Raw genomic sequence first — 24522 nt, forward strand, 5'->3', positions numbered from 1 at the left:
CCGGTGCCGGTTCGCCACGCTCGGTGGGTCACCATCACTTTTTGACGATTAGCCCCCACACACACGCAAACCTTCACCCTCCGCAAAGTGATAAACGCAGAGTCAAACGGTTTTATTGTTTCGAATGGGCTAAACCTACAAAACCAGATTGCCCAAACCGTACCGTCTAATTCAAAAATGATTTTTCCTCGATTTATGTCTGTATCAGATGACACCCCCAAATCCTAAACTGATGTTAAGTACGTTAAAATGTTGGCCATTAATGCAAATTCCTTCGCCGGCTTGCATTTAAAGGAGCACGGCCTCTGTCAAGTATCAAAGCGCGCAAGTACAAATAACGTCAAGAGGGAGTAACGAGGCAAAAGCGAGAAAGGGCGAAATGCGTTTTTTTTTTTCGAAGGATCGCCTCATTTGGACTCTTTTGATCAGACAGATCTTAATTCGCAGTGCTAGAGATTCAGCAGCGTGTAGTGACGGAGGACGTGTCCCTCCTTTCTCGATGTGTGAACCCATCATACTGTAATTTTTTTTTTTTTCCAATCTGGCACTGGCGCTGTTTATGCACGGCAGCGGCCGTTCTTGAAAAATGATGAGGTTGGGAACGCGGGCATCCAAACAAAACAACCTTTACTGAAGTGACAGATGCCCTTTGGAGGCTTCGAATGTGACGGTGCAAAAGAAGAAATCAAAGGCAGGGCAGCAGTGTGAAACTCAACTGATTGACAGATTTTTTTTTTTTTTTTGGTGCTGAATATCTTTAATACCGCCTGCCCCATGTCAAGATGCTAATTGAGTTCACAGTGTTAGCGAAAAGACAGAAGTGGCTCCTCCATCAGGCATGAGGAGTAAGGTTAGATGTTAGACAAAGTTTGGGTGTGAGGAGTATGATTTTGGGACCGGATTAAGGAAAGAATTGGGATTGGCCTTGATGTTGGCTTTTAGGATTCTGGTTTGTGTCAGGGTTAGGCCAAGCTGCTCTGTTTGACGGACTTGCGATATCTCGTTTCCCCATGAAGCAGCGTCTTATTATTAACTCTCTACTTGTGTTGCTCCAGCGTTTGTGTTTATTCATTTCATAATTTCCCATTATGTGTTAGCATTATTAAGTCAACGAGGTTATTTGCATGTGGCCTGACCTTAATAAATGGAGCACCGAAATGGACACTGAAGAATAATTGTGGCCCTTTAAGATTGGAATGGAGTAGACCTGCTTTGGCTGCTCTCAAAGACTTTATCCGAATAGATCCGATGTCTCTAAAGCTGCAGTCTAAATTCGTTGTCGCCTCCTTTCATCTCAGGAACAGTTAGATTACGATGAGGAGGCATCTTAAGGGGGAGCCGTTTGCTGCCTTTTTGTGTGACGGGAGCGTTAGCGCCAAAGCGCAGTGGAGCGCTCAGCCGGCAGATTCGGGTCATTAGAGAGGCTGCGGAGCGGCGAGGGTAAAGCACGCCTCAGGCAGTGTTTACATTGCGAGAATACTGATAGCTCGACGCCCCGCCGCTCAAGTGAAACCTCGCCACTCACGTGGCATTTCTGCTCAATCTCAGTTTTGGAATTGGAGCCAGTACAGAGCCAATGTGGATAAAACAAACAGGATTTATTGATCAATTATGGCAAGTTTTGGTTAATATTAATTTCAATTATCGGTGCTACTTAGCATCACCGAGAGTGATAAATTTGAAATTCTCACATCCACAAATTATTTCCTTCATATGTGCATTTTTAATTGAATATCACCATTTTTGAGAAAATATAATATCCAACCGGTTTGTCTGATCTAGAAAAAAGGACATGCGGTCACTTGGAGATTCTCAGATGGTAGCCGCATCTCCAATCAGACATTTCCAAAAGAAAATATATTCAAGGATCTGCTCAATAATTGATGAAAGTCACTTGCCGCGCGCGTCGTGTTGCTAAACACACTTGTGCTGTCTCGTAAACAGGCGTGAATCATTCCTTGCAGAACCATAAAGATTTAAAGCATACGAAATCCTTCTTGGCATTGCCACCAAAGCGCCCAAACAAAGCCCCCTCAATCGTGGCTCAAATGAAGACCTGAACGTCAAAGAACAAAATCCACCACACAGCAAACACACTCGTCTTTTTCAAATGGATGACGACTGGCTACCTCGGCATTGATAAATGTCCTCAGATCTCACGCCATGTTTGCTGTTCAACCACGTTTGGCTATTTCTGCAGACACAGCTTGGTGCACAGCCCTTGGTTTGGTGGAAGCAGTGACCAAAATGAGAAGACACACATCTAAAATGATGACTGAATCAATTAAACAGTTTATATACCTGATGTGAACACAAGAGAGTTCCAGCATTAGCCTGCCCTCTTCCAGTCGGCTGACTGAGCCTTCCACGCTAACGCAACCTGACGACAGCCGACACAATTTTCACACGAGCCCACCAAGTCATCAATAATAAGACGAGGTGAGTCAGGGAAGGAAATGGATGGACGATGGGTAGATACGTATTTGTGATTTGGCATGTGCTCTACATAAGAGTCCTGTCAGGGAGGGGCCGGGGGTGGGGGTCTGTTGAGTTTCTCCCAGTGACATCAGAGACATCCGGCTGAATCAGTCTTCTTCTACGTAAGCGGACGGAAACCAGCCCACCTGGGAATGAGCGAACAAATTCACAAGTGTACAAATTCAAACCAAATCATATTGTGCCGCACCTTTCCAGCCGTCTCCCCCTTCCACCAGCCGCTGGATGTCTTGGTGTAGATGTTGACCACGTCCCCCCGCAGCAGAGACAACTCCCACGCGTCTCTGGAGCTGAAGTCGTAGCGAGCCACGGCCACGGCTAACACTCTGGGAGAAAACACTGGCGGGACACAAAGTTCTAGATCAGAGACGTGTTTGGATTTCATGATGATGTGATCGAAAAAACATGCGGGGAAGGTGACATCCGAGCACTAGATTTTAAACGTAAAAGATGTGTTTTTATACTTGGTTATCAATAACAGAAACATTAAAATATCAATATTTGGACCCTCAGACAATTAAAACTGATCACTATTTGGTAGTCGTGTGTCGATGTAGCATATAAAAAAATTGCAAGTTTGATATTTCATTCAATGCTACCCTCGCTATGTCATTTCTAGCCTAAGAGCGTCAAAGCTGGTTTTGCATTATTTATTAGTTGAGCGAGAGAAAAAAAAAGTCATGCAACAAGACTGAAGAGCAGAGAAAGGCCGTGCAGCTGTACCTGACCAGAAAGGAGAGGAGGAGGGAGGAACAAAGCTGCAACCACCAGGAGTAACTACACACACACACACACACACAGCCAAAAAGAGAGAGAGGGAATGAGAGAAAGAGAGAGAGAGAAAGTTGGCAAAGTCAAAGACCAAGCAAAGGAAGCAACACTGAGTGGGAGAGAAGAGTAAAGAGGGCAGGTCTTTACAACATCTATTTTTTTATTCTGAGATCTTTTATTATTTATTAATATTCGAGTATTGTTCTTTTGTTTTCATAGGGCAGTTGCACTTGTGCCCTATTAAGTCTGCCTAGCAACAAGTAGGCTGGCATCTACTGAGATGAGGCTTTTGAATTTGTCAAATATTTTATTGTTTATAGATTCATACTTTTTTGTTACTCATGTGCATTGATTAAAAAGACATATTTCTGTCTTTGTATTTGTACACATACTAGATATTGTTATTATGACCTTCGGGGCAGTTGCACAGGTGCCCAATGAACTCTGCCTAGCAACAAATTGAGGGCTTTATTTGTACACACACACAAACATCTTGTCAAATGCTTCTCTGGCAAAGCAGCAGCATCTGTTTTTTTCCCCCCAATATATAAGCACTCCTTCTTTTGATTGTGTTTATTTATTTTTATTTCTGTTTTGTTTGGCATGGCATCTGTCTCTTCACGGAAGCCGGTGCCCACACTCTCTAGCTCCAAGTCTACGGGGGCGGATGACTTAAGGCAATAATAATCTATCCCAGAATGCACTAGGCATCAGTGGCTCTGTCAAGGCGTCTTCCCGCTGAACGGCGCCGCTGCTTTGAAGGCGCATGAGGAGGGACGAGGATGTGCAGACACACATAGGCGCGCACACAAAAGGCTAACGTTAGCTTTGTTCTAGCGCTGGTGCTTGTTTACGAATTTCCACTCTCGCTACCTCCCGCGCTTTTTATTTTGCAAACTTTTTCCCCCAGGTTGTGTTCCTGCCGCGAGACCCGGGGTTTCCCTCAGGTTTGTGTCACTCACTCGTTTTCTTCCTCTCTTCTCCTTCTACTCGGCTGGCTGTGCAAGTGACATGTCATGTCCTGTCAGGAAAATTGTGCATGCATGTCGGAGGCGAGCAGTGTGCTATCCGGCATGACGCTCCCTGAGTAGGGGGGGCTCCAGGTGCTCGCCTGGGGCACCGACCTCTAACTGGGAGCACTCTAGCGATGCCTGCTGAGCTGCCAGGATGCCTCTCCATTCATTTCACTTTTATCTTGACTCTTAATTTTTTTTTTTACTATTTCATCCCTGCATCAACGAGCACATTCAGTGACCATTGAAGGTGGTCTACCTTCTCAACTACCCTCCTCTCTTCACCAAGTGTCCACCTATTAATTGCCCGAGCGACTTTCCTCCAGTGCCGACCGACGCAACAACTGGAGGTTCATTAAAGTTTTCCTCATTGCATTTTCCCTCATCCGTCTCTTTTCTGTCCGTGTCGTCTGTCTAACCGCCTCATTACCGCGATTTCTTCACTACCTGCCGTCTCCTCGCTCCTTCCTTCAAGTATGCGTCGGATATCAAAGACACCGCGTTGGCATACCGCTGATGGCTTTTTGCGGGCAAAAAAGAATTTCTCCACAAAAGCCCACAAGACAGGGCCCTCAAATAAATCCCCCCCCCAGTATCCATCTCCGCTCTAAGCTGGGAGCATCTCCAGCTGTCAGACGCAAGAGTCTCTCCGGCAAAGTCTTTTGCGAGGGCGCACTCACCGCTGCCAGTCTTGCTAATGGCCCAAGACGAGCTTCCGTCGGAGCATTCCCGGTAAGGGATGCGCAGATTGGTGTCGAGTCTGCTGAAGCCTTCTTTTAAGGAGTGCTGCTTGTAGTACTCCACCAAGTCCTGCAGGAGACCAAAACACACATCACCGAATGACATATCTATCAAATCTGCAGCCAACTCCTCACCTCCCAAGATATCTTCCAACGGTGCCTACCAACTCCAACCTACCTCCCTACCATATTTAACAAATCTACCGAGTCGTACTCCACCTATTTCCTTCTCACTTTGCCAACTGTACTTCATTTATATTATTATTCATCTGGTTAGCATATTTTAATGATGGTGATATTCTGCAGTGACTAACAACAAAACCACTTTGAGCAGAGAACATCAAATAGATTCCACTCATGTTTCAAGCGTTGCGGAGCATCTCGGAGTCTTACCAGCAGCGTTTTGAAGAGTCGACTCTCTGCGATGTAAAAGCTGCCGTCCTTGGTCAGAATCTTAATGTGCTTGACTCTGTCGTTGAACCTGCGCGAGGATGAATAAGACATGCGCTGCTAATCAACTAGACACGCTTCCGACATCAGGCCCGGCCTCCCGTGTTGAAAGTCACGAAGGTCTGCGAGAGTTCCTCAAGATCTCTTACGAACATTGGCTTTCATCAAATGAGACCAATAGCGAATGGCAGATTGCATTTAACATACAGTTGCTGTTATATTCACTTTGCGCCAGTTTGTATTCTTGTATCGGCAAAAATATGCCACCCGGTATGTTGACTTGAGCTGCAAATCTCCTTGAGTAGACTTTCATCGCCATTTAAGACTCCATTTTGAACATGCATCATCAGTATGCAAAGCCGTCATGCACAGGCAGGCACGCACACACAAACAAACAGACGTTTCCCGATAGAAGACCCGAAACAATGGATGAGGAAATTAAAAGGATTTTTTCTTTGTGCACCGTTCAAAGATTTCACAATGAGCACCTCAAGCATTCGGCAGTTGGTCTCCATTGTGTTTGCATAATAACATCGAGAGCGCAGAGGTGCGGCATCAGGTGCTAACCGCGACTAATTCATTGTTTGCATCGTTGATTCAATTAAAGAGCCTTGCAATGTAATTTATTCGCACAGCAACCAAGGAAGGTTTGACGCTTGTGACATCAAACTTACTTTATACTAATGGCGTACTCTGCGCATTCTTTACGCCGAAGCCGAACCAGATAAGTGCCGTTCCCTCGGTCCTGGAGCTCCTCCTCGGCCTGGCGCCTCTCCATAGGCCCGGCGAACCTGCAAAGCACCCACCGAGTCTTTGTGAATGCGAACGACCGGACGTAATGGAGAATGACGTGTTGTTACCAGAGGTGCGCCGAGTAATCGACAGGCTTGGGTAGCTGGCACGGAGGAGAAGAAGAAAAGAAAGCGTAGGGTTATTTTGCCATTCATCGCACTTGAAAGGCTTGGAGGTCAGACGACTGCTAATGTGATATTGGAGGCACGGCGGGGGGCTAAAATCAGACCTCGACGGGAGCGCAGGCATGTAATGGAAAAGCACATCTCTTCGCCCCAGACGTCAATAGTGGCCATTACTGGGCTAAATGCATTGCGCTCACGCTTAATGCGACGTATTGATCAGAAAGGAAATATGCACACTTACGCAGGGGCAAGGCCTCACGGCGTCGCTGGGAAAGAAGCCAATCTTGCCGCTCGCCGGGATTCTGCCCTGCGAATGCCACGGGATGTTAATCGCGTTAAATTTGTCCCGCACCTCCTCTCCAACTCCACCTCCTCCCTCGCTCCCTCCCCTCCCATGCTGTCGTGGATAAATCCTGGGCAATTAGCACGTAACAAGCGGCGCATCTAATTTGCAGGCCCAGTTAATTACGCTAGCGACTCTGTCGGCAGTTTGATTTGTAGCGCATCACAACAAGGGCCTCGTTTGGCCCCGGAGTAATGGAGGCTAGTTTGTGCCAGTGAATACTCAAACAGCGCGGAGACCAAACAAACTGTGTTTTAACTCGCGCTCTTGTTTATCTCTATTCAGTGTCAGACTTGCATGCAGAAGTTTTTTTTTTTTATCATTTGCACAAATCTGAATCTTCTAAAAAGAAGACAAACATTAACAATGTTTCATTTTGCGAACAATGACACGTTTAAGTTGTTATATATTATTTAATGTGCGTTGATTTTTTTCTTTTGGACTACACTGTTTAGGAAATTTCTTAAAATTTGCATCCTGTCATGAAAGCATTAGCATTAATGCTAAAGTCACTTTTCGAGTTTCACGGGATTTGCCGAATTCACGCTGACAAGACGACGGTTTCAACGTTGACTTGTATTACTTTTCGAGCCGTATCACTTTCAGCTTCCACTGAATGATATGCCGGATGTCCTCAGTGGAAGTCTGCACTCCAAAGTGACACTCTCACGATAGATGGAGTTCATTTATAAGCGTTTGAGTCAACTAATTGAGAAAATGGAGTTCCTGCCAACTCTATTCTACGTTTTTCCTTTTCCCTACTAACTCGTCTCCATTAGGCCACCGAGCTTTTTTTTTTTTTTTTTTTTGGGCAAGAGCATTCAAAAAAAAGCCTGGCGGGTAACTCAATTGGAGTCTCTGTGATTCATTCTACGCAATAACATTTCATCCAAGCTCTTTTGGTTCTATTTGTTATGCCCTGGATAAGCGTGTGCTAAAAAGATTAAATGCATTACTCGGGCAGCATAAACAGGAGGCACCCGCCGAAGGATCAAATGAAATCACTGTGATTGATTGTATTGTTGTGCCAGCGGGACGGAGATAATTGCCTTCTGGGTAACAGGGGAGGTTGGATGCGAGAGGGCGGATGGGGTAGTGGGCGAGGGGGGGGAAGGGTAATTCCATCCCGTGGCGCCGTCGGGGACGCCCGAGATTAAGGCTACCCTGCGGAGGTTTAATTGTCGTCACAAGTGCTTCTGTTCTGAAACTGAGTAACCTTTGTGTATTCATAAGACGGTGCAAAGGCATATTTTTATGCTCTATTTTCTGGTTTTGACAACAGTTGTCAATATGGAAGTTCTATGGCACATAAGGTATGGCACTTAATCTGAGCCACTGACCTTTTAGATTATCAAGAGTTATTTCTAATATTTGTTGCATTCATGTCATCATTTTTCCGTAAATGGTTCAACTAAAATAAATTTATTGTAAATAATGTTAATCAAAAAATTTGAATTTATTTCGAGAAATAATTGCTCATTGTCATTACAGTTATTGAAAATGATATAATTTAAAAATGATGACATTATTTTGTTATTAAATGAAATCTCTATTGCCTCATTAGAGGTGATGATGAAGAGGAAATAGTATTTTTTCTTTTGGTGAAGAAGGTCTGTCACAACACAGACAAATATGGAAGATGAGGATTTAATGCCTCCGCCACCAGCCGGGATGAATTAGTGACCTTTCAAAAAAAACAGATGAAGCCAAACGATATCATCGGCCTCAGTAAGCAAAAGGTGCTGCTCCGTCATTGAAAGCTCCTCCGCAAGCTGCAAACACCCGGCGTGTTATTGTCTCACTAAAGCTGCTAAATTCATCATCTCGCTGCTGACATCATACAGCGCCCGCTATGATTTCATGTGACCGAGAGTCACATGACCCGTGTGTCATACGTTGCCCTAAACACTTTGCGTCAGAGTCAAAGTGACAGACGAGAGCTCCGACTCCCACGAAGGCAGGAAAATATTTGCTAATCAGATTTTCTGACCGCATAAGCCTTGACAAAGTCTCATTGCTAGTTTTTAATTCGTGCTGATAAAAACAAGAAATGAAGGGAGAAAAAGCAAGGCAAGCCGCTTGGCCGTAACACGTCATCCCTCCCTGAAGAGTTGCGAGTGGCACGCATGCACGCACCTGCCACCAAGAGCTGTGCAGGTCGGCGAACATCAGCTCGATCACGTCGCCCGTGCGGGCGCACAACGGGGGGCCGCCTGGTGGGGAGGGGACGCCGTCATAGTCTTGAATCACCAGCATCCTGGGGAGACCTTGAACATGCACACATTTATTTATTTATTTTTTCAAATATGAATGTGAACTTATTTTTCTCATTTAAAAATTGCAGTCTTATGAAAATAAAAGCATACATTTACCGGAAAGACTTACTTTACATAATTATAATAAATAAAGTCATAATTTTCAGTTGTTGTAAGACAATTCTCCCCCCAAAGAAACTGAAGCTGAGGTAAAACCCCTCTCCCCAACATGAAGTCATCTTTCGCCAAAGTGGCCGTTCACTTTGGCAGCAGATTCCTCTCCGTCCTTCCAGATGCAATATTTTCTCAGGGCGCCTAAATAAAATAAAAAAATAAAAAACATGGCCACCGGCGTCGGGCTCTGAATTGGAGACAGAGCGCTCCTGCCAGGGCGGACGACACGGCCACTTTGTCTCCCGCCCTTCGTCGGAACCCCTGAGCAACCTATTAAGTGAAGCCGACACCCACACACTGATATCCGCAACAGCAAAGCGGCACCTTTTGCCGCGACTTGCCCAAATTTGAAAAACTGTCTACATCACATGGTGCCCAAAAAAAAAAATCTAGATCCACAAAAAGCCAAACTGACCTGAGTCTGGATGTGTTGTGCCTTCCTGAGTGGAGATAAGCGATGACATCGGTGCAACCTAAACAATATGAGTCATCAGGTACACTTAAGGGGCTTTCATCTCGGAGGAAATCCAATTAGCGTACCATAATAATAAAAAAAAAATAGCAAAGGTTACATTGAAGAAGACAGTGCAGGTCTTCCTACCTTGGAGCGCTTCTTGGATGACTCTGCAATACCAAAAGAAGAAGCCAGTATGAATCCTCAAAATAAATTTCTCATCCATTGCAGTCTGTGCGCTTCTATTTACACCATTAAGCTCCGTGCAGAGAATCGGACCATATATTCGAGTCGATAAAATTTTCAACCATATGTGATGGTCTGTGCACATCTAATTAACCATATTAAAAAGCGTATGTAATAATCCGAGCACCTCAGGCAGTCCATATGAGGATCTGTAATACGGTATTTTCTGGTCTGTTCAAATCTAGACAGGATCGGTTGAAGGTTGTTCTCACCTGTCCTCCTGCAGAGTCCCAGCTGACCCAGGCACTCCTTGTGGACAGTCAATGTACATTTTAAACAAAAGTAGCCTTGGTTGATGATGCCCCTGCACAGAGACGCAACTTTTGTGATGTCATGGATGAAAACATGATGAGAAAGTGGCAGTGTTACCTGAGAAGCAGGTGACAGAAGCTGCATGAAGAGATTCGGTCAAAAGTGTGCATTTTGAAGTGGTGACCGTTATGGTTGGCCAACGGCGGTCGGATGTTAGAGCTGATCCAGTAAATGGAGAAGAAAACAAACTTGGATGCAAACATGAATGTCATTTGGAAAATAATACTTACACAGCCATTTCAAACTGATCCAGCCATTTCTTCTTCAGCTCCCTGGTTTTGAAGAAGAGCTCAAAGCCTGTGTGGCCCTGCTGGTGCGTCACGTAGAAGCCGTAACACCACTATGAGGGGCAACAAACAACATCGGTCAGATTTATTTATTTTTAAGGTCAGAGAAAATAAAATTTTGAAACTACTGCTGTCCTGCTCTTTTTAAAATCATGACTCTTAAAAAAAAAAAAAAAAGGCAAAATATTCTGCTTTTTCCCTTATTCAATTAAGACTGTTTTGACATTGGATTTACCTCAGTTTTGGAAAAAGAAAAAAAAAAAACAATTTTTCAACAACAATTGGAAATCTGGGCAGACTCCTGAACGGCTGGTCCATGTCAGGGGTCGGTCGAACCGACCGAAATCATTTTCAGACCAAATAAGCAAAATATTTCTGGAGTTTCTCCAGCTCGATCCGACACACAAATATATTGAGGATCAATTTCCGAGGTGTATCAAAAGCACCGGCTTCTCTCGGGCCTTAATGTGCTGCAAGCTTGTCGTGTCACATCTGATAAAATCAGCTTCAGCCGCCGCCCGCCACTGTTTGCGGCCCCTGTGAACTCCACAAGTGTTTTAGAGCTCCACCGAGCGTTAAATCAGCGCCGCCGCCGCCGCTGCGACTCCGCGTTCACGCTCTGAAGTTTCATTTAGCGACCAATGATAGATCGCTGTGAGCAACCTCGGACCACTGCGCACGTTCATCATTCGCTATTAACGCGACGGCGATGCGGCGGCAGGCTTGCTCTTTTTTTGTCTGCGTTGCTGCCTTTGTCGTTTCAAGGAAGCCGGAATTGGGACACAGCTAAAACTTGATTTTCAGTTCCTAGTTTTGGTATGTTGGTGAATTATAGTCAGCATGGTCCAGATTCTTTCTTGTCATTCTTATTAATTTCAAATGTGCTTAATCAAATATTGTGTCCAAGCCCACCTTCTTGCCGTCCTTGTCCGACATGGGGTTGTCGGTGATCTTGAAGACATTGAGGTCAAGCACGTCCTTCATCTCGTAGTTGTCGCCGCGTCGTTTGCACACCACGGCGGCCACGTCGAACAGGAAGAGGTGTCTGAAAAACAAAGAGACGGCAATCAAGTCTGCCGGAGTGTTGCGACGGAGACAAAATGTCTGCTTAGCAAACCTGTCCAGTTTCCTCCGGTCAAAGTTGGACACCATGCGCACTTCTCCATCTCCTCTCGGGCGACCATAGCTGATTAGAGACTGCTTCTTTCAAGTTAAAAAAAAAAAAAGGCCATTATCAGAAAATATGAATGAAACAACAATCATATTTGTAAACTAATACTTCTGCTAAAATTACAACTTTTTTCTTATCAAATTATGACTATTGTAATTCATTTGTTTTCACAACAAATCTAATTACAGCTATTTTCTACTACTTTACTTTTGTCATTTTCTTTCCAGCCTGTCCTTGATACTCCTCTGCATAATTAAAAGGCAAAATGATTAAAAGAATCAACTGCTAATTAATATTTGACCAGCTTAAATACCTTTAACATAAACACTGGCCTTTGTCTAATTAGACACTGCCAGCAACAATTACCATATTGTTCCTATCAGCTTATGTTTATGCTCTCAATGAAGACTTTTTAACAGAGCGACCCTGAACACATCGTATCATATTTATTCACTACACAAATGTGATGTTATGAAAACACAACATGCATGCGCCGTACCAGGTTCTCGATGGAGCGCTGGTACTCGTCCATTTCCCGTAGAGTCTCGTTGTCTCTCTTGACCTCATTGACATATTGAGCCAAGTCCTGTCAAAACACACACACACGCTTTATTAGATACACACCATATTTCATCTTTTACTGCAGGAGAAGTTGGATGGATGCAAAAGTATTGACATCAGTCACAACATTAGGTACGGGGAACCTCCACTGTTCCGACCAAGCCTTGCCACAAAGAGTGAAAATCCGTAAATATTTAATGTGCACCAAAAATGTTTTGTTATTACCTAAAGATGCCACAAGATGGCGGCAAAACATTCTCGGTTAGACACGGCTATGGTCTGACTAAATTAAGCTCCTCTCCTCAGTTCAATAGAGTTGCTTGGCAACAAAGATGTCACCAGATGTTGCGCCAAAAATAGATTTGGTAGATTTGCAAAAAATAACACAGGATAGGTTATAAAAAATAATCCACAGTCACAAATGTGTAATGCGAATTTCCAGAGCAGAGATTCACTGCTCATCTATTTCTACTCACTTTCATGTCATCCAGCGCCACCTTCAGGTTGCTCTTTTCTGTGGCATCGTGAGTGTGCTTGAGAAGCTCCTGCAGGAGGATGAAAAGAATTCATTTGCTGTCGTCTAGGGTCATACGGGGGCCGAGTACGTAACTTAATTGCTAATCGGGCTAATCTCTTATATGTATATTATATTAGAGAGCGAGCAAGAAAGAAACAGAGAGTAAGATAGAGAAAATGTTACTTCTTTTTTTACTGATTGAATCTGGTTTTCAACTTAAAAAAAAAAGTTGTTTTTCTCAACTTGAATCTCCAAAATGTAAAGCTTATCCCACCAAAAAATCTAAATACAACCCACGACACACTTTGAGCTAATCCTTAAAATGGAATTTGCATTTAAAAGAGCATTTAAAGTCACGCCTGCATGTGCCCTCCTCTCAAGCTATCAGCAATGGGATGTAATTGATGGCAGGAGAAGGCATGTGCGCCTGCGGCCATCTGTTGACGACACCTGAGGACGACTTTGTGAAGGTCAACGCAAATGAACGCAAATGAGTCCACCAGGGGTGAATTTACTCTATTTTCTTACACTTCAAATGCTTCTCTTTAAACTGCATATTTTTTGTACACCAAACAAACAGTATACAAAATAATGAATTAACAAGTGCTGACATTAAATCATGGCAGTTAAACTATTTGAGGACATATTTCATATTAAAATAAACAAATGCATCCATATTTTGGTGGCCTCACTGAGACTGTGGGCCAAAATGTGGAGAGGTCGCCCCCTAGCGTGTAAATGGAGAACAGTCACCTCGAAGTAGATCACACCATCTTTCACCATGTTGATTTTTTTACACAATTCAGTCATAATAATTCTTCTAGATTTTTAATTTGATGTAACATAACGTATTTATGTAATTTGTAAAATTTTATTTTGAGATTTATTCATTATTCCCTAATAAATTCAGAAAATAATCCAATTTCTTCCATTTAAAAACAGCTCTTCCACAAAAATAAATAAATAAATAAATAAATAAATAAATAAATAAATAAATCAATCATACATAGAAAAGTACATACCTGTAGCAAGAGGTGGTACTTGAGTACCCTCTGCATGGGGACCACCAGCAGGTCCCTCAGGGTGAACTTGCCATTGTTGGCCCTTTTCGAATACTCCTGCAAGCGTAAGTGAGATGAGAACTTCTGGGACATTTTGAGTGACCAATACAAGCCACCTTAACAAGCAATCTTGACTTAGTAGTGATCGTGTGAAATCCTGACCTCCAACTTGAGCCGCACATCCTCTCTCTCCTTGCAGATGAGGTCAAGCACAGTAATGGCGATCTCCACGCGGCTGCAGTAGACGCCATAGATGAGAAGTCTGCGGGAACAGCGATACAATTAATCAGGACATCATAAAAAAATGATGTAAGAAGAATACAGTGAGATTAATTGACATCATAACTGCCCTCACATAGAGTTTGTTCACCCATGACTTGATCAGCAAGGTGGGTGAAGATACAGAGCCACTTTCAAGCGACAGCAATTGTTGATGCGGTATTTGTAGTTTACCCCTTAACCTGGTCGTCAAGGTAACAAAAGCCAGACTCCGCCATAGTAAATACACGTGAAAGATGAATACCTTTCTTTATAGGTGATGAAGATCTGGGGGAGATTCAATGCGTTCTTGTTGACGATGGAATCCTGAATGTCAGCCATCAGGCTCTTGTGAATCTTCACCATGTCCTGTGGCGAGTGTGAAAGCAATGAAATGTTTGAAAATAATAATAATATGAATAACAATCATACATTTATTCATCCACACAATAAGAGGAAAACTCACTGGGATATTTGTAAACACTTTGTCGATTTCGGCCATGGAGATTAACATCTTGAGCGGGTTGAGGAAATACTGTGCAAAGACACGCGCAGACAAACATAAGCGTCATTATGCAACCTTCTGGCGACAATATGAATGTTAATGCATATTAATTTATAACAGCACTCAAAAGGAAGCGGGCGCTATTGCAAATTAGGGCCACACGAGTGGGACATTTACATAAAAAGTGGAACAAGTGATAGATAAACAAGAACGACACGGTCATAGGCCACCATAAAATATCCAAGTGGACAGCCACTAAAATCAAAAGTGCATAACCACAAAGTATTTGGTGGCGGTCATTTCGTCGGTAGTGGCTCCAAAATGATGAATCTTCCACCGGCCTGCTGCCAAGTCGTGAGTGGAGAAACTCAAGTATGGATGCTAAAATATTGTCTCAGTCGTGTCAACCAATTAATAATAAATGTCAACAACAGTGGAAAGAGTTGTTGCAAGATCAGAGGCCGGCGCGGCGTGTACCTTCTCGATGGATTCCAGCGTCTCGGTGTACTTCTCCTCCGTCTGCTTGATCTCGGAGAGGCAGCAGCTGCGAACGTCTAACATCTCGACCTGCTTCTGGAAAGAAACGTGACTCGCAGTGACTTATATATAAAAAAAAGTACTTTCGGCAAACTGCTAATGGTAAAGCAGTATACTAAATTGAGTGTACCTGCTGCTCGGTCCTCATGAGGTCTTCATAAATATCTCCTCCTGAATAGTCTTCATCCAGTCTGTAAACTGCCCCGTACAAATCCTCCTCACTTCCCATGGCATTTTCACTATGAAGCCCACAAAAAAACAAAATTGCAAACTTTACACAACATCTCTTTGATTGTTTTGAAAATGTAGCCCCGAATCTCAAAAATAAAAATTAACAGAAACGTCACTCGAGAGAAGACCCACAAGATACTCAAATAGCAGGATATCTGAAATTTTGGTTCGTTGTGCCGATTTTAAGGTTCTTTTGGAAGAAATTTTAATGACCATTAAAGAGCTTGACCAAACTCATATGATGAAGAACCAACCATAGTGATCATTTGCGCCCCCTACTGGCATAATTAGCCACAACGCAATTACCCACCTACCTTCCCGAGTGTTTAATAGGCATGTCATGCAAACTCATTCATTTCCTTTGATAATAGCAAATAAACAGAGCAGAGCCCCAGAGAGCCGAGATGACGGGCCGAGCCGGTTTTGACGCACACGCGCGCTGACATAATTATGTTATATCAACAGCAATAATGGACCCTCAGAGAGAAAGCGAAGGGGGGGCACCTCATACATACTCAATCAGGTCTTCCAGGTGATTGTAAATGTCTTCGTCCTTTAGACTCTCCTCTGTGTGGAAAGGCCTGCAAATGACAAAGAAAACATTTACGACGGGAGAGTTTATTTATTCCTGACGTGAGGAGCGTGTTAAAGCTTTTATTCAGGGAAAATAACAGCCTGGACGAGAACTACAGACACTTACTTGAATCCTCCTTGCTGGGCAATTGCCGTATATGAGAGCTTGGATAAAGTGTCCATTACCTGGGGAAAGATTTAAGATGTAAGAAGGACTGGTTTTAGTCAAGAGCTTGAAAACCACAAAGTTTCAGGAAATATGTTGGTTTCACATTGCGCTAACCGCAAAATTGTGATTGTTATCGTCAGTGAAAACGATAAGGAGGGGGGGAAGGAATTTTACTTTGACGTTATAAACAAGAAAAAAAAATTGCAATTAGAATGGGAAACATGTTCACATTTCTACGGGCGTGAAAATGAATTCATGAACGACTTTGAAAATGCACCGCTGTGACTTCTTGTCCACCACGCCGCATCTTTGTGGTATGACACTCAACGTAAAATATCTATGCAGCCTTTAACAGGAACTTTGTCTGACTAATTCTCTTACGGACACAAGAAATTCAAAAATCAAGGGGTTATATAAAACATGTGGTCACTGTAATGTAGGTTAGTCGCGTTCTAATGCCGCATCTTCTCATCCTCCAGTTGGCATCACTAACAAAAAGTGGATTATCTTGGTTCTAATTTTTCACATGTTCCTTTCTGGAAAGGAAAAAAAAAACAGCAACAAATTTTTCCCATTTGTACAAGTTGTAAACATCACAAGAGCTGGATCTAGTCCATCTGGGATGAACCTGACACTGACACACATTGAATGGTGACGCCTTGCCAGAAGGTTGTTTGACTGAGATTATACGGTACCGACAAGACGGTTGGTACAGTACATATTTGCAGTGTGTGGGATTATCAGATTAACTGGAAGCTTCTTTGGACCTCAAGTCAACGGAAAGATAATGCATGCCAGCACCGAGCTTTAAAGCTGTTACCGCGCTTTGGAGAACTGTTCATTGAAAAGCTCATATGGCAATATAAAAATAAACCTGAACGTCACCTTTCCAAAATCACGCACGTCGAACAGGTCGAAGGCGTCGAACAGGTCGCTTTTCTTCATGCCGAACACGTCGCAGCAGCACATCAGGAAGGTGCGAATGTTCTTCAAGCACAGAAACTGGAACGATGAAGAAAAAAGACATCATAAATAATAAATAAAATAATAATAAAAATAATAATAATAAATAAATAAATAAATAAATAAATAAATAAATAAATAAATAAATAAATAAATCTGCTTGCCATAGTTGTGAGTATGTTTGGAAACCTACAAATAAAAGTCACAGCACATCTTCTGGCCATAGCAGCGCTGGAGGGAGCCTTGTTTGTCCCACAATACTGCACTCCACTGACCCCGATGTCATGCTTTAGAGAGAGCGGGTCACTGTGAAAGGGGGCCGCACACATGTGGCTTTTTCTTTTCGCTAGTACATGTCCCACAGCTGCAGGCCGTCCTACTGTTTTGCCATCACAGTCTAGTGAGTATGCACAACAGAGCTGTGTAAAAAAACCTAGCTCCCTCATCTTAGGGCTATTCAAGTGACATCATCATCATCAACGAGACATTTGCCATTCAACATGGCCCTGATGAGAAAAAGCATTACTATTGAAGATATTTTATGAGCTCCCGCCAGACGGGCGGATCAAAGTTAGGATGTTATCTGGGCCCCCCTGAGAGGCCACGTGACAAATTGGAAGTTGGCAAACTTGGCTTTTGTGATAATTAAATCACTGTATATTAATCAATATTAATGGTGAAACACAGCAACATCTTATTTTGTTATATGGTATTGTATTGATACGATTGTTGTGGTGCTGGGATGTGTTTTTTGAATATATACTGAAAATATAAAATATACTGAAAATATAAATTGAAAATATACTGTGATCCTATCAATATTGCTATAATACCAACAATGTTGTATTGTACCATTTAGTATCGCTGCAACTGTTTTTCCTTCTACATTTTGTGCAATAACGTGATTTTATTATTATAAAATGAACCACTTTAGTAAAGACAGATCCCCAACTTTTTCGAGTGGAGTGGTACCTGGGACATCTGCGGCCTGAGGTTGATCTGCTTCAAGTCGATGCTGTGCGCCTTCAAGTTGTTGAGCAGCTGGCAGAGCAGCACGCCGTCGCGCAGCGTCTGCGCCAGGTCGAACACCTGCGCGGTGTCCGCGGTGACGCGATGGTTGACTGGCAGAACCTTGCAGCCGATGAGCCACGCTGCGCACTGCCTCCAGTACTCCATGACGGACGGCCAGTGCGTGAACTAGTTCAAAAGGAAGAAAGTTTACACGCAGAACAGCACCGCATGACTACAACTGCGTGGATCGCAGCTGAGCAAGTGGAGGAGGCACACGACACAGCAAGCAACTTAAGTGATGTGGGTCAAAAGTGGGCATAGCCCCCCCCCCCCTCCTCGTTCAAAGAGGAGGTCGTCTCTCTCCCGGAAGGTTATAAAAACTATTAAAAAAAACAGTATTGCTTATTTTATTTAATTTTATTTGTACTATTTAAAAGGATACGTGCATTTTTTAATTAAACTATACCATACTATAAAACAACAAAAATATGAATATTTCATTAAATCAAGTGAAGGTAGAATTTTAAAATAAAACACCTCAATCTGACCATCTTTAATTCTGACCAAAATGCCTTGACATGTAGATTGGCCAACCTCACTCAAGCAAAAAGCACAAATCCAGCTCTAAATTTCAAACATACTGTTTACACTTGCACATTTTTGATAGTGAGATAAAAGTGAGCTCCCATAAGTATGCAGGAGAGAAAGATAGATCCCCATGCAGTAAGATCATTAGGGTCCTGACATAAACACAGGAAGGAAGTCATGTTGTTTCGCACCGGATGTTTGATTATTCATCACTGCACTGGACTGACTTCAGGCTGTGCAATTTTGTCCTATTCACACAAATATTTTAGGAAGAGTAGTTATTTTGTGTTTACTACTTTTGTGTCCTGATCAAACCAGCTTTTATTTTCGGGAGGGCAAAAAAATACCTTCAGCACACCCCCAAATAAAGAATTATTGCTCAGGATCATATTCAAGATCTGGGACAGAAGATTTTAGCCATTTCCTTTCATTTGTAATTAGTCTGCGGAAGTAAGAACAAAATAAAATAAAAGCTCACCCTGCTCTTATTTTTAAATGTGTTTATCTTCTGCAGCGACTTCCGAGTTTGAAAACAACTTGACTCGGTCACCGGAAACCAACCAAAATTAAATTTAAGAACCATCAAAGAGAAACAAGATCCTGCGGCTGCACTGGACATATTTCTGTGACAAGTGAGCATGTATAAAACAAGACTATATAAAAACCATCAAGAAAAAAAAAACGGAATTAGGGAGAACTAAGGTGAATTCAGTAACGTGGTACTTTTATTTTCGCTTCTGTTTTTGTTCTGACAGAAAGCGCCCCGCTTCCCCGAAATATATAAAGGGAACCGTCAAAACACAAACAGAAGTGGACATTTGTTATATTAAAGAATATAAACCACGAATGGGATCAAGTCATTCGGGTAAACAGTAGATTTTAATTTGATTTCCTCTTTTTTTCCGCTGTTGCTACTTCCGTGTTTTTAAACAAATACGTCACCAACTACGTAATAGGAAGTACACCCCCCCCCCCACTTACCCGTACCCCCCAAAATAGAAGCTGAACCTTCAAAACATAAACAGAGCAGTCGACCTTGTTTGAACGCTTCTTGGTTCGTTTTCAAACTTGATGCACAATGCGGCGTCTTCTCTGTCTCAGCCTGGCCGGTAGAGGCGCGGTGTGACGATTGCAAAGCTGCCATATAAAAAGATTACAAGGACTGAGCTTTAAGAAACAAGGAGAAAGAAGTGCGCTGAGTCGGGCCTGCGAGTCGAGGTAATAAAAAAAAAAATGCTAAGGCTAAGTTAACTGCAGTGTTTGTGATCAAACAGGTGCTTACAACAACAAAAATGACAACTGCGTATTTGTCGATATTTTGCCAACCGCGCGGATATCTAGCTACGTGCTAATGTCAGCGGGCCTGTGCACGTCAATCCGAGTTTTAACGATGCCGTCACAAAGCGTGCGAGGATGTATTGGGGTGGCATTAGCCCGCTGGTTAGCCTGGCTAGTAGGTTTCATAATAAACAGGAAATGCTGAATTTGAATACTTTCTTTTTCACCCCTTCTTACGTGTAACAGAGTCGCTATCAGGGAAGTCATGGCAGAAACCGATGGCAAATCCACTTCGGTCAACGGTAACTCACTTGCCAAACCACCTGTGGTAGCCATTTCGGGTTGTCTCTGAGAGTTGCTGGGTTCTTTTATAGGGATCTCTGGGGAGGAAGAAGCCGGCGGGGATGGCCACAAAGATGGGGACGCCTGTGGAAGCAAAGATGGAGTTAAACACCTTGGTAAATCCTTTACTCTTATTTTTCTGTAAATTACACTATAGGAGGTTGGTGTTTTAGAAGATAATTGTTCAAGAACTTCCATCTGTGTTGCCATACCTCAAGACAATGGAGAGGCATCTGGTGACAGGAATGTGCCAGAAAGTGAGCTGAACGAGGAGGAAGATGAGGATGATGACGATGAGGAGGAAGACACCGACAGCATGGATGGCAGCGGCCTCTTTTCCCTGACTGAGGACGGTGAAAGAGAAAGCGAGGAAGGCAGGCAAGAGAGGGCGAAAGATGGCGGCGGGAGAAGGGCTGCTCGGAAGCGGAACAGACCTTGCGGCGGCGGCAGCAACAACAACCGTTCCTCCAGCTCAGATGATGATGACGACGACGACGAGGAGCTGAAAGATGACGAGGAAGACGACGATGAGGCGATGGAGACGTGGCTGGGCGCCGAGCTGCGGGACCTGCGCGGGCCGGCGTGGCGCGCCATCCCCTCGCTGCGCTGCCGGGAGATCGGCCGGGACTCGCTGCAGTTCGTGAGGCAAGTGTGTGGCGCCCGCGGGCTGGTGCAGAGGTTGGAGCTACAGGGTCAGCTGGAGAGGCACTCCGGCTGCGTCAACACGCTGCACTTCAATCCATCGGGCACGCGTCTGGCGTCCGGCAGCGACGACCTCCGCGTGATTATCTGGGACTGGGCTGTCCGGCGCGCCGAGCTGGAGTTTGACAGCGGCCATAAGAGCAACGTCTTTCAGGTGAGAAGTGCAACACTTTCATTCACTCTACAAGGCAAAACACCTTGACACTTTCTTGGTTTGGGGGGGCAGGCCAAGTTCCTACCTCACAGCGGTGACTCCACGTTAGCCATGTGCGCTCGCGATGGTCAGATTCGCGTGGCTGAGCTCTCTGCCACCCAACGCTGCAAGACCACCAAGAGGGTCGCACAACACAAAGGGGCTGCACACAAGGTCCGGTAAAACAAACACACACACTTTTAAACAAGATGTCACTGATCCAGTTTTTTGTCTACCAGTTGGCTCTGGACCCTGATTCGCCATGCTCCTTTCTATCCGCGGGAGAGGATGCCATGGTGTTTGGAATCGACTTGCGACTGGACCGGCCTGCTAAGTGAGTGGCGCATCATTTTGGAAATCCCCGGATTCACCCCTCATAGATGAGTTTGGTGTGCAAGATGTCCATCAAACCCCTGTGAAATGTTTCCTCCTATTTCTCAGCAAACTCGTGATGGCGAAGGAGGGTGACAAAAAAGTGGGCCTCTACACCATCTTCGTCAACCCAGCCAAGACGCAGCACTTTGCGGTTGGCGGAAGGGATCAGTATATTAGGTACCCACGCAAAATGGCTGTCACAAGTGATGTTGCAACGTGCTCAGTGGTTCCTAATCAGTGTGAAATCTCAATGTGTCGTATGAAGTCAGCAGGTGGCTACATGTTAGTTGTACCTTCTGCCACCTCGTGGAAGAGAATTGAAATGCTCTACCTGTCATCGCCTTGTTGCTCGGTAGGATTTACGACCAGAGGAAGATCAACGAGAATGACAATAACGGCGTGCTGAAGAAGTTCTGCCCCTCGCATCTGGTGTCCAGCGAGTCCAAAACCAACATCACCTGCTTGGTGTACAGTCACGACGGCACAGGTAGGCCGGCAAACAGCATGACGGTGCTCCCCCGTTTTTGGAGTTTCACCATATTATTTTTATTATTGCAATCTAGAGCTACTCGCCAGTTACAACGACGAAGACATCTACCTGTTTGACTCCAACCACAGCGACGGCGCCGACTACTGCAGGAGATACAAGGGACACCGCAACAACGCCACAGGTGAGACGACACGCCGACCCAAACTCTTATCAGCAGCCGTTAAATCTCGCTTTGGATTCTCCCCCTCGCACAGTGAAGGGCGTCAACTTCTACGGGCCGTGTAGCGAGTTTGTGGTGAGCGGCAGTGACTGCGGACACATCTACCTGTGGGACAAACACTCAGCCCGCATCGTCCAGTTCATGGAGGGCGACAAAGCCGGAGTGGTGAGTACAAACTGTCAGATTAGCGCTTGGGTGGAAGCGTCACGTTTTTATATATAGGTTTGTTTTTTTGGGGTTAATATTGTTCAAATATTTTGTGTAATAATGTTAAATAATGGGGTTTTTTTTGGGCTTGATGTCGTACAGGTGAACTGCTTAGAGCCACACCCCCACCTGCCAGGCATGGCCACCAGTGGCTTAGACCACGACATCAAGCTGTGGGCTCCCACCGCCGAGACCCCCACAGGACTCAAGGGCCTCAAAGAGGTATCTGTTTCTAAAATAAGGCTCCTTTTCGCAGCCGCACTTGAAAGCTAATGTGCCTTTGTGGTTTACTTGAAGGTGATGAAGAAGAACAAACGGGATCGCGACGAGGACAGCGTGCGGCATGGCGACCAGTACGACACCCAGTTGCTGTGGTTCCTGATGAGACACATGAGGAACCGACGGCCCCCGAGGGTGAGCTGTGCGAAGGGGGGGGTATTTGCTACACCTATTCTTTACCTACTGTGTCACTTATGGTAGTTATACAGGAAAAGGTAATACCATGTTATTGTTTTTGCGGTCCAATATGATTTTCAGTTGCGAGCAAGGTCATGTAACAAATTGTATCTTGTATCTCAAGGCACTGGTGGCTATAAATAAATAAAATCGCCCCACTCACTTCCTCTCCTCGTCTCCATCCAGACCCGACGTGAAGGAGCCGAGGCAGACACCGATGAGTCCTGGAGCTCGCCGGACACTTCTGATGAAGAGGAAGGAGGTCCAGATCATGTCCAGTGCATGTCCTCCTGAGCCATGCACACTCAAACACACTATACATACAGTCCAGTAAAAAGCAGGTATGTCAGAAAAGATAAGAAAAATTTATAAAAAGTTAGGGAAGAAAAATGCCACCAAATATATTGTCTGAAATTTGGACCATGACAATGAAAACAAACTTATACTACTCAAAATCCAGTTTTTAGGGTCACCAACTTTGTTGTATAAAGTTTTGTGACCAAAAACAAAATATTTCACATTTTGTGTGTGTCTCTTTGAAAACGACAATCTCTAAAATGTCTGCTTGCCTGCTTTTCACTGGACAATCATAAGTTGATAATTGACACACTGGCACAACACAAATCAGACGCTGGCCACCGTACGAAGACATCAAGTTATTCCCAATGTCCCATTTTTGACCGCTGCCTCCAAACGTACGCCAGCACGTAGCCTCCCCCCCTTTCCACCGTAGCGCCGAGCTTCATCTTAACCGAATTATTGACAGCCACCCCTGAACTGAGTGAACTTTGAATCAGGGATGTTGCAGTTTGACTCATGCACTAAAGAGAGATTTTTTTTTTTTTCGGGGGTGTTTTTGTTTTTTCTCCTGCAGCACTCACATCATCTTTGACAGGAAGCATTCTGCTCACCTTCACTGCATGCGCAACGGATGGAAACTTTTATTTTACTCAACCTGATCAGATTCAGCACAGTTCTTGTTAAAGGTTCACCACGAAATTTGGTGGTTTCATTGGACATTTTGCTTGCCCGTTCTTTGTGCTGTGAGAGCAACTGAAGCCTGGCGTTTTTTCTCGTTTTTCTGAGAACTCTTAGATTAATTGTACATATATAAATATGAAAACTGTAAAAAAAAATAATCAACATTTAGAAGATGCTGTTTGATGTCACACATTTGATTGGTTAAAGATGCAGAGGTTTATATTCGATACAGATCCAATGTGCACCTATTTCTTCTGTTCGCCTAAGACTGTCCATTGTACACAGTACTGTATTTCATTTTGAGAATTTTGCCACCTAAAGGCTTAAGATTTCTGAAATGTCTCCTGGTTCTGTTGGAAATCTGTTGAAGAATTTGTGCAATAAAACAAGAATGAACAAATGTCTCCTGAAAGCAATTGATGTCATGGCTCTACGCGTTGCTTGTTGCTGGGTTTGTTATTTTGAGGGAGTCGAGTACAGGGCAAAAAATCTTTCTTTCAGATACACGTTTTTCCAAATTTGTTGGAACATCGTTTGAGTTCAGGAGATTTTATTGCAGTGTGGTTGAGTAAAATTGCTGTGGAAGAACAAGCCCCATTAAAACATTCCCGAATAAACACAAACTTCTCTCACCTCGCTCTTCCATCGCCGAGAGTCACGCTTCTCTGCCACTGC

At 43.9% G+C, this 24522-nt stretch overlaps 2 protein-coding genes across 6 annotated transcripts; one reads left to right on the top strand and one right to left on the bottom strand.

Annotated features, from left to right (window-relative positions):
- Positions 1–1041: 1041 nt before the first annotated feature.
- LOC125985134 (guanine nucleotide exchange factor VAV3) lies at positions 1042–19330 on the bottom strand. 3 transcript variants are annotated; one of them, XM_049747724.2, is made up of 28 exons: positions 17977–19329; positions 16927–17043; positions 16000–16058; positions 15815–15880; positions 15199–15307; positions 15009–15104; positions 14493–14561; positions 14292–14395; positions 13931–14030; positions 13730–13825; positions 12667–12735; positions 12129–12215; positions 11576–11661; positions 11371–11503; positions 10402–10511; positions 10229–10330; positions 10072–10163; positions 9761–9783; positions 9575–9632; positions 8867–8997; positions 6629–6694; positions 6331–6365; positions 6145–6261; positions 5414–5501; positions 4961–5090; positions 3220–3273; positions 2687–2835; positions 1042–2624 (listed from the first exon to the last, which is right to left on the bottom strand). In XM_049747724.2, the coding sequence occupies exons 1-28, from the start codon at positions 18178–18180 to the stop codon at positions 2586–2588; spliced, it is 2589 nt and encodes an 862-aa protein (XP_049603681.1). In that variant the 5' UTR covers positions 18181–19329; the 3' UTR covers positions 1042–2585. The 3 variants fall into 3 exon arrangements, 2 of the variants coding, with proteins under 2 accessions (XP_049603681.1, XP_049603682.1); XM_049747725.2 differs by lacking the exon at positions 3220–3273 and having other exon boundaries at positions 17977–18464; XR_007487231.2 differs by lacking the exons at positions 1042–2624; positions 2687–2835; positions 3220–3273 and having other exon boundaries at positions 5030–5090; positions 6629–6689; positions 17977–19330.
- dcaf8 (DDB1 and CUL4 associated factor 8) lies at positions 19152–24247 on the top strand. Of its 3 annotated transcripts, XM_049747766.2 has the most exons (14): positions 19564–19821; positions 20128–20183; positions 20256–20339; positions 20442–20601; positions 20695–21079; positions 21152–21292; positions 21358–21452; positions 21560–21670; positions 21850–21980; positions 22057–22164; positions 22238–22368; positions 22513–22632; positions 22708–22824; positions 23053–24247. In XM_049747766.2, exons 2-14 carry the CDS (start codon positions 20147–20149, stop codon positions 23158–23160), a joined length of 1728 nt encoding a protein of 575 aa, XP_049603723.1. In that variant the 5' UTR covers positions 19564–19821; positions 20128–20146; the 3' UTR covers positions 23161–24247. The 3 variants fall into 3 exon arrangements, with proteins under 3 accessions (XP_049603722.1, XP_049603723.1, XP_049603721.1); XM_049747765.2 differs by lacking the exon at positions 19564–19821 and adding an exon at positions 19152–19235 and having other exon boundaries at positions 20442–21079; XM_049747764.2 differs by having other exon boundaries at positions 20442–21079.
- The last annotated feature ends 275 nt before the right edge of the window (positions 24248–24522 follow it).

This window comes from Syngnathus scovelli, chromosome 17 (assembly GCF_024217435.2).
Source record: "Syngnathus scovelli strain Florida chromosome 17, RoL_Ssco_1.2, whole genome shotgun sequence".
NCBI lineage: Eukaryota > Metazoa > Chordata > Actinopteri > Syngnathiformes > Syngnathidae > Syngnathus > Syngnathus scovelli.

Coding starts and splice junctions, on each gene's coding strand:
- LOC125985134 (XM_049747724.2), bottom strand. CDS start 18,180: ATGGAGTACTGGAGGCAGTGCGCAGCGTGGCTCATCGGCTGCAAGGTT. Junction 12,736..13,729: donor AGTACCACCTCTTGCTACAG/GTATGTACTTTT, acceptor ATCCTCCTGCAG/GAGCTTCTCAAGCACACTCA. Junction 2,836..3,219: donor CTCCTCTCCTTTCTGGTCAG/GTACAGCTGCAC, acceptor GTGTCCCGCCAG/TGTTTTCTCCCAGAGTGTTA.
- dcaf8 (XM_049747765.2), top strand. CDS start 20,147: ATGGCAGAAACCGATGGCAAATCCACTTCGGTCAACG. Junction 22,165..22,237: donor ACACCGCAACAACGCCACAG/GTGAGACGACAC, acceptor CCCCTCGCACAG/TGAAGGGCGTCAACTTCTAC. Junction 22,825..23,052: donor GGAACCGACGGCCCCCGAGG/GTGAGCTGTGCG, acceptor GTCTCCATCCAG/ACCCGACGTGAAGGAGCCGA.